The sequence below is a fragment of the Macaca fascicularis genome, chromosome 2 (assembly GCF_037993035.2).
Source record: "Macaca fascicularis isolate 582-1 chromosome 2, T2T-MFA8v1.1".
Lineage (NCBI taxonomy): Eukaryota > Metazoa > Chordata > Mammalia > Primates > Cercopithecidae > Macaca > Macaca fascicularis.
Window position 1 is genome coordinate 41,042,518 of NC_088376.1, and position 23,909 is coordinate 41,066,426.

Consider the following 23,909-nt stretch of genomic DNA (forward strand, 5'->3'; position numbering starts at 1 on the left):
GTTCTATAGCAGTGCTATCCAATAGAAAAATGTAAGCCACATGTGTAATTTAAAATTTTCTAGCAGCCAAGCTATCTAAAGTAAAAAGGAAATAAGTGAAGTTGATTTTAATGTTATTTAAACCAGTAAAGCAAAATATTATTTCAACATATCTGTAATAAGTTATTAATGAAATTTGTTTCAAAAATAGCAAGTCTTCAATATCTGATGTGTAGTTTATACAATTTGGATGCTAAATTTTTGTTGGAAATACTGGATTCATATTTAGATGTCATAAAGTTTATAGTTGAAAATGTAGACTCATATACCCAAGTAGTTCCAAATCATTCTTAAAAGTTTAAAAATAACTGAATCCAGTATTGGTTTCTTAATTTTAATTAAAGTTTAAAATATTATCAAAATTCACTTCCTAGCCATATTTCAAATTTCAAATGCCATATGAGGCTAGAGGCTGGCTTACTGGACAGTGCAGCTCTTTACCATCTGGCCCCTGTTCTCTGCCTCATCTCCTGCTGCTCTCTCCTTTGCTCATTCTGCTCCAGCTATAATGGCCTCATATTCTTTGATTATGGCAGATACTTCTCATTTTAGGGCATTTGAATTTGCTGTTCTTTTTGCCTTAAAGCTCTACCCCTAGATGGGTGCACAGTCTGCTCCTTCACCTTCTTCAGGACTTCACTCAAATGTCACCTTTTTAGACATTCTTTCTCTTACCAACCCGTTTAATATCTGTACAAATTGCCTTTTCTCCCTACCTCTTCGATTTCTAGGCTGCCTTCTGAAAGAAGAGAGAAGAGGACTGGGAGGGGAGAGGTGACCTGATCTACAAGGGAAAGCAGTGAAATATCAGAATTGTCCTATACAAATAAATGAATATGTTAGACAAAAGTGTAAAGTTAGATAAGGTTGAATAAGAGATCATATCCCTTCAGCTTGCTTGCTGTCTGAGCAACTTATATGATTATTTTTGTGTATACATGACAATCCTTTCAGATATTAAGCTTCTTAAATGCGAAGCTCTGCCTTAATGTCCTCATATACCTTCTTTGGCATCTAGCATGTAACTTTGACCAAAAGGCAATGTGAAATACCCAGTTACGGGCCACCTATTGGTTAGCTTTTTGTGTTTTACGTCCTGCGGTTGCCTCTCTATCCTCTGTTCTTTTCAGTGCCAGCAACTAGTATACTTGCTGATTGTTTTCTTGTGTTGGCTTCGCGTGCCCTATGGCAATAATTGTAACATTGATTCTTTCTTTCCTTGTCCATCCTGGTACACTCTTCCTCATTTTCCAAAGCCAATTCTTGAAAGAAGCCTTCCCTGATTCCCCGGGTTTACAGACGTCCTCCCCAGTGCCGCCTTTGTGTCGTGTATACTATAATTCTTATATCCTTATAGGAAAATAATCATATAAGCATAGTAACGAGAATATGAGTTCTTGAGAACAGGGACTGTGCCTTACTAAATTTTTCTTTATTAAAGATAAATTTATTTTTAATGCTTTCCTCGGTGCATGTTATATTGAACCAACCAGGCACAGAGCAGCAAAATAATTGCTATTAATGGGGGAAATTTATGTTAAGATACACGTCATTGAGAGGTAAGAGATGTGGAGCTATAGAGAGTAAAGGTAGAGAGAACAGTAAAATCAAAATCAGTCTCTGGAAAGGAGGATCTGAGATACTTAGAACTTTTACTATGTCAGAAAGCCGGGAAAACATATACTCAAATGGAGTGGCAAAACTTACCTGTTTGTATTATAGTAGTGCTTTTTTCAGTTCTCCTCTAGCTTTTGCTCTTCATATATTGTTTCTTGATATGTCTGTACAGTTATTTGTGTCCTTACTGTACATTTGATGATCTGACAAATGAGTAAAGATCATGAGATGCCTCATTTGTAAACTGAGGGATTGGGCAGATTATTGTTGAGAGTCCCTCTAACTCAGTGATTCTGTTATTTTGAGGAAAACAGATTCTGTTAGCAGGTGCTTTAATGGTACCCTGGTGGGCACAAGAATTTTCATCACTTTTGCCTCTTTGCTTCTACTGTTTGTTCTTTATAAATGAAGTACATGCTAAAAAGCAAGCATTTGAGCTGGATGTAGTGGCACACACCTGTAGTTAAGTTACTTGGGAGGCTGAGATGGGAGCTTGAGCCCAGGAGTTTGAGATCAGCCTGGGCAAGACCGCATCTCGCTCTCTCTCTCTCTTTTTTTTTTTTTTTTTTTTTTAAAGCAGGTATTTGAGTTGCCTTTGAGGATATTTTGGTAGCAAATTCAGAATATGAAAATATGTGTTGGCTGGGCACAGTGGCTCACGCCTGTAATCCCAGCACTTTGGGAGGCCGAGAAGGGCGGATCACGAGGTCAGGAGTTTGAGACCAGCCTGGCCAACATGGTGACACCCCATCTCTACTAAAAATACAAAAATTAGCTGGGTGTGGTGATGCATGCCTGTAATCCCGGCTACTCAGGAGGCTGAGGCAGGAGAATTGCTTGAACCCGAGAGGTGAAGGTTGCAAGTGAGCCAAGATCGTGCCGCTGCACTCTAGCCTAGGCAACAGAGAAGACTTCCTCTCGGTGGAGGGGGGAAGAAAGTATGTGTTGACTTGGTTAACTATATTATCAGAAAACTACAGTTTGTGTAGTTGTCCAGAGTTATTTTTGGTGGCTCAAAAGTTTAAGCTGGCACTGTATCTTGGTAATTAACTCTTTTACTGATTTGGAGTTCTGAGTAAATTGGAAAAGTTATTTCTTCCTCCCTGTAATAACTTATTGCTAACAGTGGGGGAGTATATAAAGTTATTTCAGCAGACATCAGAAAAAACAAGCAGGGGACAAAACTTTTTCTCTGGTTCTTAAATATGGGTTCTTTGTTTTAAATAATGTTAAGCATCAAAAATTAAATATTAAAAAAGAGTTACCCTCCAAAATAAATATTACAAGAAATAACACAATAGAAAAACCACAATACAAATGAAAAGGAGGTAAGTGTCTTCCCTTTGTACTCTTTCTAATTCTACCCACCCTTATCCAGTTCAGTTGAGACAGCTTTTGGCCTACAGATCACTCTAATTCTTAATTGTTTTCCTTCACAGAAAGTGTGACAACTCCTTTATTTGTTTTTACTTCTGCCTCCAGCAGTGAAGCTCCTCTATGTTAGTCTAAGGATTTCCTCTTGTACCTAGACTACCCCTTACAGACTATTTCATGAAGTCCTCACTCTTCCCTGGCTGAGAGCCAGATTTTGTCCTTTAGTGTGTACTAAATTACAGAAGTAATATTCCTGTTAATCATATGTATGTGACACCCAGCAGTTAGTGAAGCTTGCTGCTAAGTATATATGCTGACTTATATGCCTAAGTTCTGTTGGCAAAACTTCAGGGCTCACCACAAAGGTCCTACTGTCTAGCTATGTGTTTAGTGAGAACTAGGTGTCTTCTTTCTTCTCTTACTGTTTATCTTTGTCATGAGCTTTTTTTCAGACTAATAAAGTATTTACAAAAATATACTTAATATCTTCCTGATGGTTCTTTTGAATGAACAAAGTTATGTGCTTTGTAATTATGTTGATTTTCTAAGCTCTCCTGCTAGTTTTAAGACATAGTAAAATGTATACCATGGACATTCTTACTTTTGAAATTGGGCATTCTTAGAAGAAAAATATTGATCTTTGACGTCTTGAACTGAACACTACAGTTTCCCATTATTTTGATACCTGAGAGAGAAAAGTCACCTGCTTAAGTATCCCATATCATAAGGAGACAAAACTAAGTATTTAATATAAATTTTAATGCATCTACCTTAAGTTAAATTATCTAGTCACTTGATATTGTGGGTGATGCTGTGAATTTGTGATTTGCATGGCTTCAGATGTCATAATTTTTCCCCCCACTTTCTAGGAAGTAACAGCTAGCAGTCGCCACTATGTTGACAGGCTATTTGACCCTGATCCCCAGAAAGTTCTACAAGGTGTCATGTAAGTAGTATGTATTTAAGAGTCTATCAAAAAGTTGTTTGTTTTCATGTTTTTATCTGCCAAATATTTTAATTTTGAAAATATAGGGTTATACCTTTTTTCTTTCATTTGGCTTCTTGCTAGAAAGACTGCTTGACATTCATGACATTTAATATTTTACTGTAAAGAATTGTCTTTTGAATAGTTGTTAACTGACATGGTTAGCTTCATTTTTTTGTAGAATGCTTGTTTCACATTAAAAAAAATGTTTTCAAATAAACCAGTAGGGTTTTTTGTTTTGTTTTTGGTTAACTCATTAACTGTCACCAAGATTGAGTCTCCTGATGATGTTTTAAATTTAGAATTTAGAAAGCTGTCAGAAAATTTAAACTCTTAATAACCTTAATGCCTTTTTTCCTCCAAAATTTCATGTTTAATGAGAGGAAACATTTTTAAGCCACATACCAGAGGTAATTATGCTCTTAAAAAATTAAGAGAAGCAAATAGGATAAGGTTTCAGATTTATTCCCTTTCATTTGAGTTTCAGATTATCATACTCTTAGCACATTAGTTCTAAGGAGGAAGGTCTAGACTAAGGCTCATCATGGAGTTGGGAAATGTGAAGGATCCACAGGCCTGAACTGTGTCTGTGGGAAGAAAGACACAAAAAAGGGTCAAGATACGTTTGGGTAATGGTGAGGGCGCCAGTGAGGGAGGCCTTATTCTTTTTCTCTAATCCCGTAAGCATCGTCAGCCAAATAGTACTTTAACTTGTGCTCAGCCATGGCAAGGCTAGGATGCTTTGTTTATACAAGTTTCTTCAGACTGCAGTTCTTAAAGCCTCTTTCCCCAAAGGCATTGTAGGCTTTGGAGTTGTGAATTTAAGGGAGGTAAGATAAAAGTGCTGTAAAACTGCTTGGCTATTCAAATTGAGCTGCAAGGGAAGGTGAGAAGCTGGTTAGGATCTACCCGAGATACTTGACACTTTACTTTTACGGCCTCTCAGTTTACAAAAAACGGTGGTGTTTCTAGTGTTCTCATTATGTTAACTTTGTCTTTGTCCCCTTAAGCAGGAGACTTTATAATTATTTAATCACTCCTTTTTAGACTAGTTTAATTATTACGAGGAAAAATGGTTTATTAAATCCATCTATTAAATAAATCAGTTTGGGTTGTACCTACACACACAAGTTAGTCAAGGGGGCAGGTTTAACTTAACACTCTTCCTTGGACAGATACTCTCCACATGCAACCAGATAGCTCTGTGTATAGATAATTCTAAATATTACTTAAAATTTCTCAATAAATAGTTGAGAATGTTAGACTTATTAAGTGTTCAATAAATGGTATTAAAAGATGATATCACTGCTACCATGTTTAGGGGAAAGCTAAGTTTAGTAATCAAGGATTCTGTGTGATAGACTTGCAGAATTCTCTATCTGATATGAGTAGCTGATTCGAATGTTGTCACTTTGAGAAATTTTTTACTTACCAAAGAACACTGTAGTTTTTCAAAAATTGATAAAATACCAAACGATAAAAGTGGGAAAGACAGAATTATGACCAAGCAGCTAAAATGTAGTTTGATAGCCTTAGTGTCTTTTGAAAAACTACCAGTCTGAGACCTAATTAGCTGTCAGGTAGGCATAAAGAAATGTTTGTGTGAAGGAATGGTAGAGTAGAAAGAGCATGGGCTTTGGAGTTGGACAACAGTGGATTGAATTCCTGATACCGACATTTTCTAGTATGGTCCCTTGCTAGCTGTTTGCTTGGACAAGCTTTGTAATTTCATTGAGCCTCAATTTTATCATCTGTAAAGATAAGATAACACTGCCCATATTGCCAAGTTGATGTGAGAATTAAATCAGAATTATAAAATTCAATGTCTGATACATTGTGGATCATTTGGCACTTAGGTGGTTAGTTGTTATTAGCCCCAATTTAAAACAACTTAAAAAAGATAATTCTCCTCAAAGAAGAGAAAGGGGGAAAAAAACAGAGGAGACAGTTCAAACTAAAGTAGAAGTGAGAGGGGGACTAAAATTCCTGACTCAGACAGGAGAATGTGAGTGATAACACATTGTAGTAAACGTGATTGCTACTTAAAATACTAAAATCTGTTTATAGTTTGAAGGGGACAGATCACCCAATATTTTTTCACTTTATTTCAGAGTAATACTGATCTTATGGAGATATGTGTAGTGTGATTTGATAAAGCTTCCTTTTCTCCAGATAGAAATATTTATTCTTTATGATTTCTTTCTTAAACTTTGTCACTGTCTGAAAATTAATTGTACGTGGTCAAGAGAATGAAAAGTGAATTATTTTCAACATTATCTGTCTTTTATATATATATATATATTTTTTTTTTTGAGGCGGAGTTTCACTCTTGTTGCCCAGGCTGGAGTGCGATGGCGCGATCTCGGCTCACTGCAACCTCCACCTCCAGGGTTCAAGTGATTCTCCTGCCTCAGCCTCCCGAGTAGCTGGGATTACAGGCGCCCACCACCACACTCGGCTAATTTTGTATTTTTAGTAGAGACGAGGTTTCTCCATGTTGGTCAGGCTGATCTCAAACTCCCTACCTCAGGTGATCCACCTGCCACGGCTTCCCAGAGTGCTGGGATTACAGACATGAGACACTGTGCCCAACCGAAGTAATCTTGTTTAATACAATATGTATAGAAAAAGGGAATGAAAATGATATTTAGGAAAAGAGAGTTGACCAATTTTTTGATTTTTATATACCTCACTGTCATCATTAAGTCACACAGAGACCATTACTAGACCAAAATTGGTAGGTAGAAAGATGGGCACAGAGTATAAACAACCAAAGGTAGCCTATTAATTTTAGGGAAGGAAAAGGTAGAGGCTGAAATATCATTAAGTCCAAAATACTTAATTGAAGGGACATAAAATAATTGACAAAAATTGTAGCTTTGACTACAAGCTAACCAGAGTTTTATTTTTCTGCCTCTATTAAGTTTGATTTTTCTCAGTAAATGTTATGAACATATACGAGGCATGGTGGAAGGCATGTGTAGTAACAGTTGCTTGGGAGGCTGAGTCAGGAAGATTGCTGGAGCCTAGAGTTCAAATCCTGCCTGGGCAACACAGTGAGACCCTATCTTGAAGATAGATAAGATTGTGAACATGTATAACATACTAGCAGGTAAAGCAAAATCAGATTAAAGATGAATAATGATTCTTCATCATAGTCTACAGCTAATCTACTAGCTGAGTTAGAGCTATAGCTCTACCCAAAAATATGGGGAACTTCTTTGTAGATAGCTCACATCACAGTGGACCATTTTACCTAGTCAGTGAGTATGCCTTGTTGAAAAATAACATTAAGCATCAGAACTGCTTAATTTTCAATTGTTGAAGAATGTGGAGTTACCTAGAGATAACTTTGATAGTAGCACAATAGTTAGCATAAACTTGAATGGTCCTGTTGTGTAAAAGGTTTGAATACAAAATCAGGTCCTTATCTCTAAAAGAGCAAAATTCCATGTGCATAACTGAATAGGTAAGATATGGGCTGAAAGAAGAGGGAAGTCACTGTGTAGGTCATAAACTGTAGCCTTTGCAACTACAACAGAGAGTAGGTATGTCAGTTAAACTACCCTGCATTGCAAATTCTGAGCTTCCTGTAATATGGAGATCTGCATGTGACTTAAAAAATTGCAGGGCCTTTTTTGGTGAAGTTATTATAGTATTGGTTCCACCATGTAAAATCTCATACTTGAAGAAGAATAACTGTTCATATGATTTTGTAAATCATGAGTGAAAGCTACTTAAACACTTTTTTTTTTTTTTTTTTTTTAACATAACAAAATTAGAGCACTTGATCTGGTTTTCATGTTAGTGAATTTCAATGAAAAGATTAACAGAGGCCAGGCATGGTGGCCCATGCCTGTAATCCCACTACTGTGGGGAGGCCAAGGTGAGCGGATCACTTGAACCCAGGAGTTCCAGCTTGGAAAACATGGTGAAACCTGTCTCTACAAAAATAAAAATTAAAAAATTAGCCAGGCATGGTGGTACATGCCTGTAGTCCCCACTACTTGCAAGGCTGAAGTAGGAGGATCCCTTGAGCCCAGGAGGTGGAGGTTGTTGCAGTGAGCCGAGATTATGCCACTGCACTCCAGCCTGTGTGACAGAGTTGTTTTTGTTTTGTTTAAAAAAAAAAGGTTAGCAGATATCTCTACATGGCCCTTTGTTGATATTGCTAAGTTGAAGAGCAAAAGTTGATATAAGCCAGTGTAGCTAGCTTTGTAGTTTCAGAGTTTAATAGAATTAGAAAGCTCGACTAGACCTCTGGTGAATTCAGTCAGGCACTTGTGGATGCTGCAGAATCATGTGATTTTTTTTTTCCCCCACTAAGAATCCACTTCTAAAGTGTCTTCTGAAGCATTTTAATGTACTGATGATATGAGTTTATTTTGGTAATGATTATTTAATTTTCTTAGCTCCAGGAAATTTTGTATCTCTGGTTTCAGTAGAATGTAGACAGGTTCCATTTTCTTGAGTGAGCTAAAGATAAGAGTTCCCATAAAATGAATTTATAATTCCGTAAAATGAAGCCTTTGGGTTTTGAGAACTTTTAAGTTAAAGGGTTAAGTTTTAGAATAATTGAAAGTAAGTATTCCAAAAAAACATTAAAAAAATTTCTCCTCCTAATACATTTAATCAGTTTGTTTTGTTTTGTTTTGAGATGGAGTTTCGCTCTGTCACCCAGGCTGCAGTGCAGCAACGTGATCTGAACTCACTGTAACCTTTGGCTCCTGGGTTCAAGCAGTTCTGCCTCAGCTTCCTGAGTAGCTGGGATTACAGGTGCCCGCCACCATGCACAACTAATTTTTGTATTTTTAGTAGAGACAGGGTTTCGCCCTGTTAGCCAGGCAGGGCTGTTCTCAAACTCCTGACCTCAAGTGATCCTCCCACCTCGGCCTCTCAAAGTGTTGGGATTACTGTGCCCCCCCAGTCTTAATCAGTTATTTTTGAGGGTTATGGGTAAACATACACAAAAGTGACCTTAATACCAAATGTGATAGAGTGGTCTGCGTCTTACTTGTTTAAAACTATATATTCTGAGACAGGATTTGGTCAGAGAATTCGGTAGGCAGGATTATCCAGGAATGATTAAATCAAATTAACATAGTCTTTACTTGCAGACAGATAAGCTGTTTGTATACGTATGTCTATGTGATACTAACTTTGAACATCAATACTATATATTTGTATGCATATGTGTATATATCTTTTCTTTTCTTTTTTTTTTTTTTTTGAGACAGAGTCTCACTCTGTCACCCAGGCTGGAGTGCAGTGGCGTGGTCTTGGCTCAATGCAACCTCTGCCTCCTGTGTTCAAGTGATTCTCCTGCCTCAGCCTCCTGAGTAGGTGGGACTGCATGCACATGCCACCACGCTCGGCTAATTTTTTGTATTTTTAGTAGAGACGGGGTTTCACCGTGTTAATCAGGATGGTCTCGATCTCCTGACCTCATGATCCACCTGCCTCGGCCTCTGAAAGTGCTGAGATTATAAGCATGAGCCACCGTGCCCGGCATATATATCTTTTCAAATGTATGAAACACTTAACTGTATGCTGCCATATTGTTCCATACAGTTCTAACACATTTTTTATGTTCTTTGGAATGATTAACTATATTTAAAGTGTTAATATCTACCAAAATATTTTGGTAGATTTTACTCTTCATTTTTGGAGAATGTAAGGTGATTTGTAATCATACATTGATAAAACAGAGTTAAATACATTAAATATCCTAATTTTGGAGCCAGCATTTAATTTTCAAAATTATGTATTCACTTGTCATTAAGAAACCATAAAATGCTATGGAAAGAAGATTAAATATTTACAGTAAACTTTTCATGGTGTTTTTTAAATTTTTTTTTTTTGAGATGGAGTCTTGCTCTGTCATCCAGGCTGGAGTGCAATGGCGCAATCTCGGCTCACTGCAACCTCTGCCTCCCAGGTTCAAGTAGTTCTCTTGCTTCAGCCTCCTGAGTAGCTGGGATTACAGGTGCACGCTACCATGCCCGGCTAATTTTTTTTTTTTTTTTAAGTAGGGGTGGGGTTTCATTATGTTGGCCAGGATGGTCTTTTTTTTTTTTTGAGACAGAGTCTTCGCTCTGTCGCCCAGGCTGGAGTGCAGTGGCCGGATCTCAGCTCACTGCAAGCTCCGCCTCCCGGTTTCACGCCATTCTCCTGCCTCAGCCTCCCGAGTAGCTGGGACTACAGGCGCCCGCCACCTTGCCTGGCTAGTTTTTTGTATTTTTTAGTAGAGACGGGGTTTCACCCTGTTAGCCAGGATGGTCTCGATCTCCTGACCTCGTGATCCACCCGTCTCGGCCTCCCAAAGTGCTGGGATTACAGGCTTGAGCCACCGCGCCCGGCCTGCCAGGCTGGTCTTGAACTCCTGACCTTGTGATCTGCCTGCCTCGGCCTTCCAAAGTGCTGCTTTTCCTGGTTTTATACAGATCAGAACTATATCTGAAACTACATATATTCCAAAAATCTACATCACAGAGTAATTTGTTTATAAGAATGAACTAAATTACAGTCAATTCTGTTTTTTCAGTTTATACATGTAGTTGATATTCAGTAAATGCCTAAGTTGATTTGAGCTGAATTTTGCTATAAATTTTCCAAGTGCCTCTTGAATCAAAGCCTTATGATAAAAATAACTTTAATTTGAATAATAGATCATCATTAGCTAATTCCTAAAATTGGCAATTCAGTAATGACAATGGAATTAATTGTCATATAACTTTAGTTGGAATATGAATATACCTCATTCCTTAACCATGTATGATAATAGAAAAGTTACCATACTTGTATGTCTGGATGTTAATTCTCCAAAAAATGTCATGATAATTACAATTATAGGGACAGAGCAGTGTGTATGTTTGTGATTCTCACAGTCCAAATAATGTAAGTTGTTTACCATGTTGCCCTTATTCTAGTTACCCACAAATATGTGTTTTTTCCCTTATTTTACAAATGAATGTTTTATAAACAGCAAGTTTTCATAAGTAGATTAAACTTTATACTCAGATTATAGTTTTTAGTATCCAGTGTGGTTTTGGGCTACTTTATACTAGTTAGACCAGAAATAAATACAGAGTATTCCAAATATGAAGCAGAAAAGAGCTGCCTTCAGGTACGTGAAAAGTAATACTGGTTCAAAATGAAAATATAGTCATGCACTACGCAATGATGTTTCAGTTAAAGACAGTTAAAGTCAGTGACCCGGTAAGAATATAATACTGTATTTTGTATTTAAATATGCTTAGATACACATTACCTACCATTGTGTTACAGTTGCCTGCATTATTCAGTACAGTAACATGCTGTACATGTTTGCAGCCTACGAGCAATAAACTATACCATATAGTCTAAGTGTGTAGTAGGCTATACCATCTAGTTGGTGTAAGTACACCCTATGATGTTCACACAGGGACAAAGTTGCCTAATGATGCATTTCTCGGAACATATCCCCGTCGTCAAACAACATGTCCTCGTCGTTAAGTGAAGCATGACTGTAATTGATTTTTAGCTTGAGTCTCCAGTCTTCAATACTTTTAAAGATAATTTTGTTTTTAGGTGATATTAGGTTTTCAGTTAAAATATATGCTATTTTTGACCGTTTAGAAATAAATATATTCATACTTGATTGACTGAAATTGTTTTTCCAGCAGGTCTAGATCCTTTTTTTTTTTTTTTTTTTTTTTTTTACTTTTTCTGTAATTTTAATAGCAACTTACAGCGCTTTTTGTCTTGGTTTTCATCACCCTTATAATGTTCTAATTTAGACATATGCTGTGGTAGGCACTGTACATTTTAATATTCAAGCCCTTTTTCTCTGCCACACTAAAAATCTCTTTGAGAGCAAAGAAAGTAAAGTAGAAAGTTTAACCTCCATGTAAATGTGGGAGCTTATCAAGTCCATTTATTAGCATGCAAATTTAAGATTCTAGCCAGGTTTTAGCTGAAAATCTTTCTCAACAAGTGCATGTTTGTAACATCTTAATATTGACTTCTTTTCTCCCACTCCCGAAAAGTGGGATATCCCCAAGGCTTATTTATTCTTATCTCACCTCAAAGATAATTCAGTGTGTACAAAGTCAGAATCAATCCTTGTCTTGTTAAGAGATTTCTTCTCTAAGCTTTCTGTTGTTTCCTTCACCCATGTGCCCAGACATGAAGTAGTCACTCAAGACATGTCACGTAACACATTTTTGTACCTATTAAATCATCTTGTTAACTGCTTCCTCAAAATGACCTTTGTATTAATGATTCCTTTGGCTGCTCCACTAATCAGTTTTGTATAACCAGATACCTAGATGGATTGATTAATTCCTTCAACAAACATTTATTGAGTGCCTGCCTAGTACCAAGCATTGTGCTAGTATGGGGGTATATAAAGGTGAATAATGTAGTCAGTGCTCTGGAGGGTCCAAAAATCTAATGAAATAGTCAAATAACTAAAGAGACCATCCATGATAGTTTACCTGGTGAATGCTATTTTAAAGATAAGAATAGGAGATCTGGAGATCACAAGGGGGGCATCAGCCACTTAATTGTCCCTCTTAACTAGTATTATAAGCCTTCCAATCCATTTCACATTCAGCTTATTTTCCTTAGTCACTGCTTCCTTCATGTCCCTTCTGTGATCAGAAATATGATTGCTCCTCAATCCATCTCCCTTTAGTTTGTCTCATCTCCCTATCACTTTTCTAACTTTATGTTCCATGCCACTCTAAAGCGAACTTGTTTTTCAATTCAGGCTCCTTGTAGTGCCCCAGGAACATGCCATTTTCATTTCCAATATGGTCTTGTATGAACGATTTCTCCTTTTGCCCTCCCATCTGCTTGTCCAAGTTCTATTTTCTAAGGTTTATCTTAGTTCTTAACCATTGCTCAAAACCTTTTAAGCTTATTGAGCATCTACTTTTCTTGACCTTATAAACACTCAGTTTATAATTTAGTACTGACTTACATTGATAGTGTTGTTTTTGCCACTCCAAGGATATTGTGAACTCCTCAGACCAGGCATCCCATTGTGTGATACTTTCATATGCTTCATAGAGACTAGCACAATGCTGAGCTCAAAAACTAGTTGTTGAATTTCAGTAGAAGTAAGTAGAGCATTTTCCCCAACATTAAAAGTTAGTGGGCATGAGATGACATTCTTTTGGTCTGCAGGGAAAGGGTGTCTGACTAAAAGTTAGAAACACTTGTTTTGTATAAAAATGTAACATTAAAACACAGAAGGAAAAAGATGATGAATTTACTGAATTCATTTGTCTTTTCCATTGGTTCGTTGTCAATGCCTGATGTCCTGGTGGTAATGGAAAAAACAGTTGGCATAAAAGACATGGGTTGAGACTGGCTCTGTCATTTAATATTGGGTTCTGAAAAACCCCAATCCTGCATTGTAGCTTTCTCCTCTGTAAAATGGAGTTAATATTACTCAAGGTTATGATGAAGATGAAATTAAGTAGTGGATATGGAATGCTTTGTAAATTTGAAGGTAATATAGAAATCTGGGATAGTGTTGTGTTCCCATCTTGGACGATAGCTGTGAATTTGCATTTGACAAAAATAATGGATATCTAGAATCACTATAATTAATGATCTGCTGACAGTAACTTCTCCGATATTTCCAGGTGAGATTGGCTTTCTTGCCTCTGAAGAGGAGATAGACTTTTATCCTAACAAAGTGATGATTGTATTATGATAGAGGGCAACTAGGAGGGACACCTAACCCTGACCTGGGAGTTTCAGGGCATGCTTCCTGGAGGAAGTGACACTCAGACCTGAAGGATGAGTAAAGCTAGCCAGAGGAAAGTATGAGAGAGGGGATAAGGAGATGACAGAGAAAGAATAACTGCACTCTGGGAACTGAAAGAAGTTTCATCTAGATGGCTGAATGTTGTCATCTGAAATTGATTCCTTAATCCTGTTAATTAATCCTTTTGATTTTAATTCTTCATAGAAGTGATCTAGCATTCCTTTATAGCAACAATTGAATAGAATTTATTAACATCGTTTTTTCTTATCTAGCACAGGTATATTTACTTACTAAAACCAGAGCGAGAATCTTTTTCTTTAGACATTGTTCCATTTTATTGTGTTCTCTTTAGGTGACATTTCCTCTATTGCCATCAGTTACCTCCTTCATGTCCTTTTTGTAAAACTATTAAGAGAATTAGAAAATTTGGGTTGGAGGGGTTTTTGTTTGCTCTTGTCTATAAAAACATGGCATGGTTTCAGATGTTGGGAATGGGTTCATTTGGTAATGTTAGGGACCCCTCATTTCTGCTTAATTAAGAAGAATGGAGAGGAAAAACTGTGGAAATATTAGGGTTGGGAGTTCTGGAATAGAAAGCACTCAGAATGGCACTTAGCCTACACAGACTCTAGATGGGCTGGACAAATGAATGTGCTGCATTAGTATAGGCAGAACACATTAAGAGAAAGGGAGATGATGAAAGTAAACAACAAGCTGGTAGGTTAAGGTCCATATGCTGATGATTATGAACTAAAGCCTCTAAAGAAAACAGGCCTCCATGAGGATGCAGGAGCTTAGAAATACAATCTCTTACTAACTTTAACTTTGCTAATTGAGCCTTTGATATCATATAGCTTTATATTCATGTGTCAGAACTTGCTAACAACCTCAGTAAACTTCATTCAGTTCAGTCCCATAAACAACAACAAAAAAATTGCTACTTATTTCTTGAAAACCATATAGAAGATCTGAGGGATACTTTACAGAGGAATAGGTCAGGCCTTGAAAAAAAGCCGTACCCTCAGGCACTGAGCTAATGGAAGAAAAACCAGGCATTCTCAGTGTTTGGCTCGACTTGTAAAAATGCCATTCAGAAACTTGTAGGGAAAATCTGCTTTTAACACATCACTAGTTGTTGCAGTATTTTTCTGCAATGATCAAAAAAGGCAATTGGAGACAAGGATTAATTGTTACCAGGTTCTTTAACGCCAGTAAATATGATTGGTGTTAGAAATATATGCTGACTCTAACATTTATTTGTTGATTTTTTTTTTTTTTTTTTTGGAGATGGAGTCTCGGTCTGGCGCCCAGACTGGAGTGCAGTCTGATCTCTGCTCACTGTAACCTCCACCTCCCTGGCTGAAGTGATCCTCCCACCTTAGCCCCCCAAGTAGCTGGGACGACAAGTGCATGCCACCACAACTGGCTAATTTTTGTATTATTTGTAGAGATGGAGTTTCACCATGTTGTTCAGTCTGGTCTCAAACTCCTGAGTTCAAGCAATCTGCCTGCCTAGACCGCCCAAAGAGCTGGGATTACAGGCGTAAGTCAGCACGCCCAGCCGGGGAAGTATTTTTTTAAAGATTTTATTGGTAGTACTGGGTTTATTTTGAGCTATTTATTTTTTCTCTACATTTCCTTTTGAACCAACCACAAATTTGTGAGCCAATTGATCAGTGGTAGAGGTTCTCTTATTGTGGAATAGGGTTTTGCTCCTGGTGAAGTATAGTGCTCTGTGTAGCTAGAATAAAAAATACCTGAATATCTGAGAAATGTAAAAGATTTGTTGTTATTTTTTTAATCTCCTTAAGAGATAATTTTGCTTAAGCAAAAATAGTAACAATGTATTATGTTGTTTCTAAGCAATTTAAAAATATTATATAACAACAGCCCAAAAAATGAATGGGAAAATGGAAATACATACGTGAGGCTCTTAAAATACATATGCAATGGGCTAATATCACTTGAAGACTGACTGTGATAACTTAAAAGATGCATTGGAAAACAACAAAGGAATACAGTTAGTAAGACAATAAAGCAGATAAAATGAAATTATAAGAAATAAAGACATCAAGAAAAAAAAGAAAAAAGTGAACAACGTGTGATCCTTGAAACAAGGAGATAATGTTCTGTGGGCTGTTTTTTGTTGTTGTTGTTGTTGTTGTTTGTTTAACTCACTCCCTACTCCCAGAGCTGAGTGGGAAAGTGGCCTACATTCCTTTATATCCAAAGAATTGGTAGGTACCCTTTTTAAAAGAACTCAATTCTGTACTGGAAGTATTTTGCCGGTACTCAGGATATCTCTCACTTTCTACAATACTTGCCTGTTTTACAGCCCCCACGTTCACTCTGCACCTATCTCTATCCCTTCGTTAGTACTTTAGATGAAAAAAGGTTAGTGCTTTTACTTTGTCAAATCTGAGATATTGCATAATGAAGTAGAATGATCTTTGATTTTTTTCAGTGCTATCTCAACATACTTTATTTTTTTTTCCCCTTAATTCAGAGACATGAAAAATGCTGTAATTGGAAACAACAAGCAGAAAGCCAATCTCATTGTTTTAGGAGCTGTTCCAAGGTATATTTGCTGTCTCACCCCTTTCGTGCCATTCATACTAATTTCTAATGTATTTCTTACTTTCAATAATAGAACCCATTTTTTCCTGTATTGTCTATTTAATTCTTAAAATAAATCCTATTTTTAAAAATAAGCGTAAGTATTTACACCATCTCTAAGGAAAAAAATTATAAAGTAACAGAGAATGTAATAAGAAGTGAATGTGTTAATACTTGGAAGACCTTTGACCTGACAATAAAAGGGTTTGTTAGGTACATAGGCAATGTACAGCAGCCTAATACTTTCTTCTCCATTTCCTTAGAGCCTTGGCAGTTTTTTGTGTGAGTGGGTAATTTATTAGGAGTCTTAAGACCTTGTTGAAGTTAAAGGAAAAAAACCCTGCTTGATTTTTAATCCAGTTTCATTTTAACAATTTGCTGTTTTTTAAGTTAATGTAGGAAGTTTAGGAAGTTTAATTTCTTCTTTTGGTGACCTAATAAGCGTCCTTTAGGCAGGCAATGACAGTTATGTAACTTCCTCTTTACTTTTGCTCCTCAGAGCTAGTTTTCTGTGCAATTGCTGTTAGCTTTTCATTCAGAATTATTTATTATTTTGTTTTTTTTCCTCCTTATTTTCTGGTTTTGAAACAGAATTAATGGTTTAAATGTTTTAACTCACCACCCTCAAATGTATACTTTAGTAACTGTAAAGCTGTCAGCAGCCTTTCTTAGGGGATTTATGTTTGGTATATATAAATAGTACTTTATGGAGCATGAGGGTCCTATCTTCGAACATAAGGTAGATGGTTATAAGTGGAGACAGGTTAGGGTTTGGGGAGTATTTGTTTGGCAAGCTGGGCTGGAGTGGAAATGAGAGGATGTCTTCATTTTCCAAATGAGAAGTGGAGAAAGAAGAAATTTCCCTTGCTTGAGGAGCTGCACAAGGGCTCTGAATATTCCCTCTGGGCTCGATCTCTACAAACTCTGCACCACTGCTCTGGATTCAGAGCAGTATTGTTTGTAGTTTGAATTTAAGATCTGGCAGCACATGGCATTGAGAGTCTTCATATTTTGGAGACCCAACAGGAAGTGGTAGATGACGTGGACTCGATGATGCTGTTTCTACAGAGACCACTTGTAGACAACTTTCAGATTTACACTTTTTATAAACCCTGAGAATATGATAGTTCTTGTTTTCAAAACCTCTTCTAGATTTTTCCAGATGTTTCTTTAATTAGCAGATGAGATAAACAAATGACCATTCGATTCATATAAACTCAACCAACCGTATTTTTAGTATGTGGACCACACAGCCTTTTTTGGTCATATTGAGTCTTGTTTACATTTTTTAGTCTCTTTGTTTATTAATTTCCTTCTTTTTAGATTGTTGTACTTGCTTCAGCAAGAAACCTCAAGCACAGAGCTGAAAACTGAATGTGCAGTGGTGTTGGGAAGTCTTGCTATGGGTACTGAAAACAATGTCAAGTCTCTACTGGACTGCCATATTATCCCTGCCTTATTGCAAGGTACGTAGGGAAGCCATTTTTGCTCAAGTAAGGCTGAGAATCAGTTTGCAGTGCTTTAAATACTGGTTGAAAGGATTAGTCCTAAATCTAGTTTCTGTTAATAGGACTACTGTCCCCAGACCTGAAGTTTATTGAAGCTTGCCTCCGATGCCTGCGTACCATCTTCACCAGTCCTGTCACTCCAGAGGAGCTACTGTATACAGTGAGTTTTAGATGGATTTGAGACATTAGTTACATTTCACTAACAGCCTACTCCTAATTTGCTTAGCATCTTCAGACTTATCCTAACTGTGTTATGTAAAAAAGTCTCAGTTGGGCATGGTGGCTCACACCTGTAATCCCAGTGCTTTGGGAGGCTGAGGTGGGAGGATTGCTTGAGGCCAGGAGTTCAAGACAAACCAGAATGACATAACAAGACTCCATCTCTCTCTCTTTTTTTTTTTTTTGAGTTGGAGTCTCACTCTGTTGCCCAGGCCAGAGTGCAGTGGCACGATCTCGGCTCACTACAACCTCCACTCCCCCCCAGGTTTAAGCAATTCTCTGCCTCAGCCTCTGGAGTAGCTGGGATTACAAGTGTGTGCCACCATGCCTGGCTAATTTTTTGTATTTTTAGTAGAGATGGGGTTTCACCATCTTGGCCAGGCTGGTCTTGAACTCCTGACCTCGTGATCCACCCACCTCAGCCTCCCAAAGTGCTGGGATTACAGGTGTGATCCACCGTGCCTGGCAACAAGACTCCATCTCTACAAGAAAAAAATAAAAATAAATTAGCCTGGTGCAATGATGCATGCCTATAGTCCTAGCTACTCATGAGACTGCAGTGGAAGGATTGCGTGAGCCTAGGAGTTTGAGGTTATAGTAAGCTATGATGGTGCCCCTGCACCTCAGCCTAGGTGACAGAGTGAAATCCTGTCACTAAAAATAAAAAATGATAAAAGTCTCAGCTGGGTATGGTGGCTCACGCCTGTAATCCTAGCAGTTTAGGAGTTCAAGGTGGATATATTACCTGAGGCCAGGAGTTCGAGACCAGCCTGGCCAACATGGTGAAACTCCCATTTCTATTAAAACTGCAAAAATTAACCAGGCATGGTGGCACATGCCTGCAATGCCAGCTACTGGGGAGGCTGAGCCATGAAAATCACTTGAACCCAGGAGGAGACGTTGCAGTGATCTGAGATCACACCACCCTACTCCAGCCTGGGCGACAGGGCAGACTCTGTCTCTAAATAAGTACATGAATAAAGTTCTTGCTTATTTCCAAATATCAGATGCTCTCAGCTTTGCAAGAAAGTGAAAGACGGTCTCAGACTTTGAGGAATTTACAAGCTATTTTTAAAAAGACCCATTTTTATCTCTCTGTATGTAGAACTTAAGAGAAGTTTATTTTACGCTAGATGAATGATAGGGAGTTCAGCTGACTTTCAGTTGAAATCCAGCAGAGTAGGCTTTGCAGAGAAGCTAAAATTTAATCTGGGTTTTGAATAATGGATAAGACTTAGAGAAGTGGAGAGGAAGGCATGAGACCCTGTGCTTGGCCCAAATTCTTTTCTTCTGGCTTTTTTTTTTTTTTTGGAGATGGAGTCTCTCTCGCCCAGGGTGGAGTGCAGTGGAGGAATCTTGGCCCTGCAACCTCTGCCTCCTGAGTTCAAGTGATTCTCCTGCCTCAGCCTCTGAAAGTACTGGGATTACAGGCGTGTGAGCCACTGCGCCCGGCCTCTTCTAGCTATTTTTCAATATACAATAGATTATTGTAAATTACAGTCACTTTACATGGGGCTTTCTTACTGATAATTAGGCCAATATTTTTTTTTTTTTTTTTTTTTTTTTTTTTTGAGACGGAGTCTCGCTCTGTCACCCAGGCTGGAGTGCAGTGGCCGGATCTCAGCTCACTGCAAGCTACGCCTCCCGGGTTTACGCCATTCTCCTGCCTCAGCCTCCCGAGTAGCTGGGACTACAGGCGCCTGCCACCTCGCCCGGCTAGTTTTTTGTATTTTTTTTAGTAGAGACAGGGTTTCACCGTGTTAGCCAGGATGGTCTCGATCTCCTGACCTCGTGATCCGCCCGTCTCGGCCTCCCAAAGTGCTGGGATTACAGGCTTGAGCCACCGCGCCCGGCCCCTAGGCCAATATTTTTAAACACTCTTATTCACAGTTCACAGCAAGAAGCATATTTTCCCCTGCCTCACTATACATGTCAATTTGTATATGTGTGTGTATATGTGTGCATGTATGTATGTGTATGTGAAAGAATCCTAAGACAAGTTTCATGACATATTTCCACAGATGTAATGCCTTCTGGTTTCTATGCCATCATTTTTCATTCTTTAAAAAAACGGTGGTTGTGATTATCTGAGCTAACACAACGAATCATATTGTCAGATTATACACACAGGAGTCAGAGATCTTATCCAGAATCAGGCTTTATAAATGTTTCAAGACTATAAGTAATCAAGAGGAAGAGGCAAAGCAAGCATGGAGAGGAGACATGTCACATGGCTGCCTAGTCTGTCCTTCCTACATCAGACACATACTCTTCTGGCCCTTAATGATACATAAGGTGGTCAGTAGGTGAGATTTATGGGTCACCTCACACAGTAGGGAGCACCTACAGTATGAAACACATATATATATATATATTTTTTAATTAAATTAAATTAAATTTATTTTTGAGATGGAGTCTTGCACTGTTGCCCAGGTTGGAGTGCAGTGGCTCGATCTCGACTCACTGCAACCTCCACCTCCCAGGTTTAAGCAATTCTCCTGCCTTAGCCTCCCAGGTAGGTGGAATTACAGATGTGCACCACCATGCCCGGCTAATTTTTTTTTGTATTTTTAGTAGAGACGGGGTTTCACCATGTTGGCCAGGCTGGTCTCGAACTCTTGACCTCCGCCCGCCTAAGCCTCCCAAAGTGTTGGGATTACAGGCATGAGCCACCGCTCCTGGCCTAATGTCTTTATTTTATACCTCATGGTTTTATGTGACATTCTTCAGGGAGTCATGCCTCATAAATCTATAGAGTGTTTGAGGTTGCACTAGAATTATGTGGTGGGCTTGTTAAACAGGGATTGCTAGACTCCACCTCCAGTTTCTGATCCAGTGAGTCTTGGGTGTGGCCTGAGAATTTGCATTTCTGACAAATTTCCAAGTAACTTAGATACTGCTGCTCTCAAAGTTCTTTCTTTGAGAACTGCTGGTTTACTGTAAACATCTTGCTCAAAGGATCCCATAGAGGACTTAGTAAATATCAATTTATTTTCCTGTAGTTCATATTGTAATGTTTGCAAAGAGAGTAAGCCAGTCACCTGTCTTTTTTACCCTGGAAGTTTCTCACCTACCCTCAATCCCATAATAAGGGGAGAAGTTGGTCCTGGCCAACTATTTAAACTCCTTCCATCTTACTCTCTAAACTGATTCATGACCTACTAATGGATCCTGGTGCACAATTTGGAAAATTCTGGTCTATGCCAGCTGTTTTACATGAGAAAATTGAGACCCAGGGAGGTTAAATTTAGAGTATCTAAATTATGAACCATCTCAATTTTGTGCCTCAAATATTTTATGCCTCAGAGACAGTGGAGAATTTGTGAAGAGTTGGATTGGGGAATAACTAGCAATAGTGTTTCCGTGTAATTAACTGACTTCCATGAGTTGGAGTGTGTAGAGGCCAGCTGTTTGAGCAACTCAGGCAGTAGAATAGAGATGGGGTAGGTAGTCCAGTAAAAAAACAGCAGGATTTCTAGTTTGAAATCGTGTTTATCAGATGGGTGATTTTGGGCAAATTTTGTATGTAATAATTGTTATTTGCCTTATTTAATAATCTGTAAACTGTAGATATATAGACACAATTGACAGAAAGGGGGCAGATGTGAAGAAATGAGATGAGGGCTATTGTGACTAAGGGAAAGTGAGGAATGTGAGAACATTAGAGAAAAGGAAGGAGGTGGACATAGCTTTAGGAGCCCAGTAGAGGCTTTTTAATCTACCTCTGTTTGCCTTTTCTATCTTAGCTGCTACCTACTTCACTGTCCTCTGCCAGTGAAACCCCAATTCACCTTCCCCCACTTGACATTTTCCTTTTCTTTCTGTGCACTTAGTATCTGACTTTTTTGAAGTTTTCTAAGTTTTCCATTTTGTTTTTAAACTACTTGTGTAAACACAAAGGGTTATACTAACAAATGGGGGAGATATTCTACTTGTAGGGAATCAGCAGCCTTCTGTTTTCCTACTTGGCTTTTATGTATCTTGGGCATTCTTTTTTTTCCCGAGGAGAATCCCAAATCTTATTCCTCCCAGCAAGGGTGTTCTTTTAAGTTTTTTTCTTTGCCCTCTGTTGTCTCTGGTGAGGATCCTCAAATTATGGTCTGTGGACCAGTGGCATCAGCCTCATTTGGAAGCTGACTCTCAGGATCCTACCCCAAACCTACAGTATCAGAGTCTGTACATTAAGGACATCTCCTGGGAATTTGCATGCACATTCCTTCTTGAGAAGCATAGCTCTTGTGATATCATTGATTAGGAAGCTTGAGCTAAGTCTCCTTTTTTATCTGTAGTTCCAGCCAAATACCTTTCAACTTTTAATTCCTTCTGCATTCTTTCGTTGGTTGTTTTTGTTTTTGTTTTCTGAGACAGAGTCTTGCTCTGTCACCCAGGCTGGAGTGCAGTGGCGTAATCTCATTGCAACCCCCGCCTCTTCGGTTCAAGTGATTCTTGTGTCTCAGCCTCTCAAGTAGCTGGGATTACAGGCATGCACCATGACGGCCGGCTAATTTTTGTATTTTTGGTAGAGACAGGGTTTTGCTATATTGGTCAGGCTGGTCCCAAACTCCTGACCTCAGGTGATCTGCCCGCCTCGGCCTCCTAAAGTGCTGGGATTACAGGCATGAGCCACCGCTCCTGGCCTGCATCCTAAATAAAAGGAAATTCTTGGAGAGACTTGCAGCAGAGTGGGTTATTTTCTCTTTTTCTGTGCTACTACATAGGTTGTTAAGTGTCAGCAATAGGCAGAGAGTGGGCTGTACCTGAGAAGCTGCCAGTCATGTAAATTGTCTCGTCTTGTACAGATTGAAAATAGCTAACTGCAGTCTCTATGAGAGATTGTTAGTAGTTACTGGTGCTTAACGTTTTGGAGATCAAAATTTTCAAATTTCGTTTTTATACAAAAATTCTTCCTTATAAACTATTTACTAGTGCATAATGTACTAGTTACCTCACATTTTGGTTTCAGAACTGATTTCTGTCACGTCTTATTGAAATGATTTTATCATGAGGATGTAGGCAATTTTTGAGAGAGTTATTGAGAATTTCCTGTTCCCATATTTTGCTATCAAGGATGAATATTGAAGCCTCTTTCTTTGTTGTTGACCTAGACAATTTTCATGGCCACGTTGCTTTTGTTTTGCACTGTGCCTTAAGGAGACTTGATTTACTGTCATTAAGATAAGAGGTTTGACTACCTTCTCGTGGAAATATTTTGTGTTTTATCAAACGTACTCATGGTGCCTGAGTTTCTTGTTGCTGTGTTCTCCTTCCCCAGGATGCCACAGTGATACCACACCTCATGGCACTGCTTAGCAGGTCCCGCTATACCCAGGAGTACATCTGTCAGATCTTCTCACACTGCTGTAAAGTAAGAACCAGAATAAATATTATCTATAATGTAAAATCTTGTGTACTCTCCCAGAGGTAATCTATACATATATAAGTAGACCTGTGTGTGTGTGTGTATATATATGTTTGTATATTTAAACACAAATGACAGCATATCATACATACATACTGTTCACTTGACATATCTCTAAGGCTCTCCCCCATTCTTTTTTTTTTTTTTTAAACAGTGCATAGTATTTTAGTGCATAGATTTATTTATCCAGTCCTCTATTGTTGGGCATTTAGTTTGTTTCCAGTCTTATGCTATTATAAAACAGTACTGCAAAAAATACCTTGTATATAAGGCATTTTATAAGAAATAAAATTTTGGGGTCAAAGAATATATGTATTTGTAATTTTACCACTTTTTTAAAATAGAGATTATACCACTTTATACTACCAGCAA

General features: G+C 38.1%; 1 protein-coding gene across 24 annotated transcripts in view; it reads left to right on the plus strand.

The window, feature by feature from the left end:
- ARMC8 (armadillo repeat containing 8) overlaps positions 1-23,909 on the plus strand; it is a 112,971-nt gene that overhangs the window by 18,779 nt on the left and 70,283 nt on the right. For 10 of the 24 annotated variants that reach the window (XR_012430739.1, XM_045386906.2, XM_015444632.3 and 7 more), the window contains 5 exons: positions 3,900-3,976; positions 16,282-16,353; positions 17,715-17,857; positions 17,962-18,059; positions 23,391-23,483. Coding sequence is in view for 23 of the 24 variants with exons in the window: in XM_045386906.2 (XP_045242841.1) it covers positions 3,900-3,976; positions 16,282-16,353; positions 17,715-17,857; positions 17,962-18,059; positions 23,391-23,483 (483 nt within the window). In the remaining variant the exon portion in view is untranslated. Of the gene's footprint in view, positions 1-3,899; positions 3,977-15,223; positions 15,319-16,281; positions 16,354-17,714; positions 17,858-17,961; positions 18,060-23,390; positions 23,484-23,909 lie in introns of all 24 variants that reach the window. The other 14 variants (XM_074031111.1, XM_074031120.1, XM_045386908.2 and 11 more) reach the window with 4 other exon arrangements.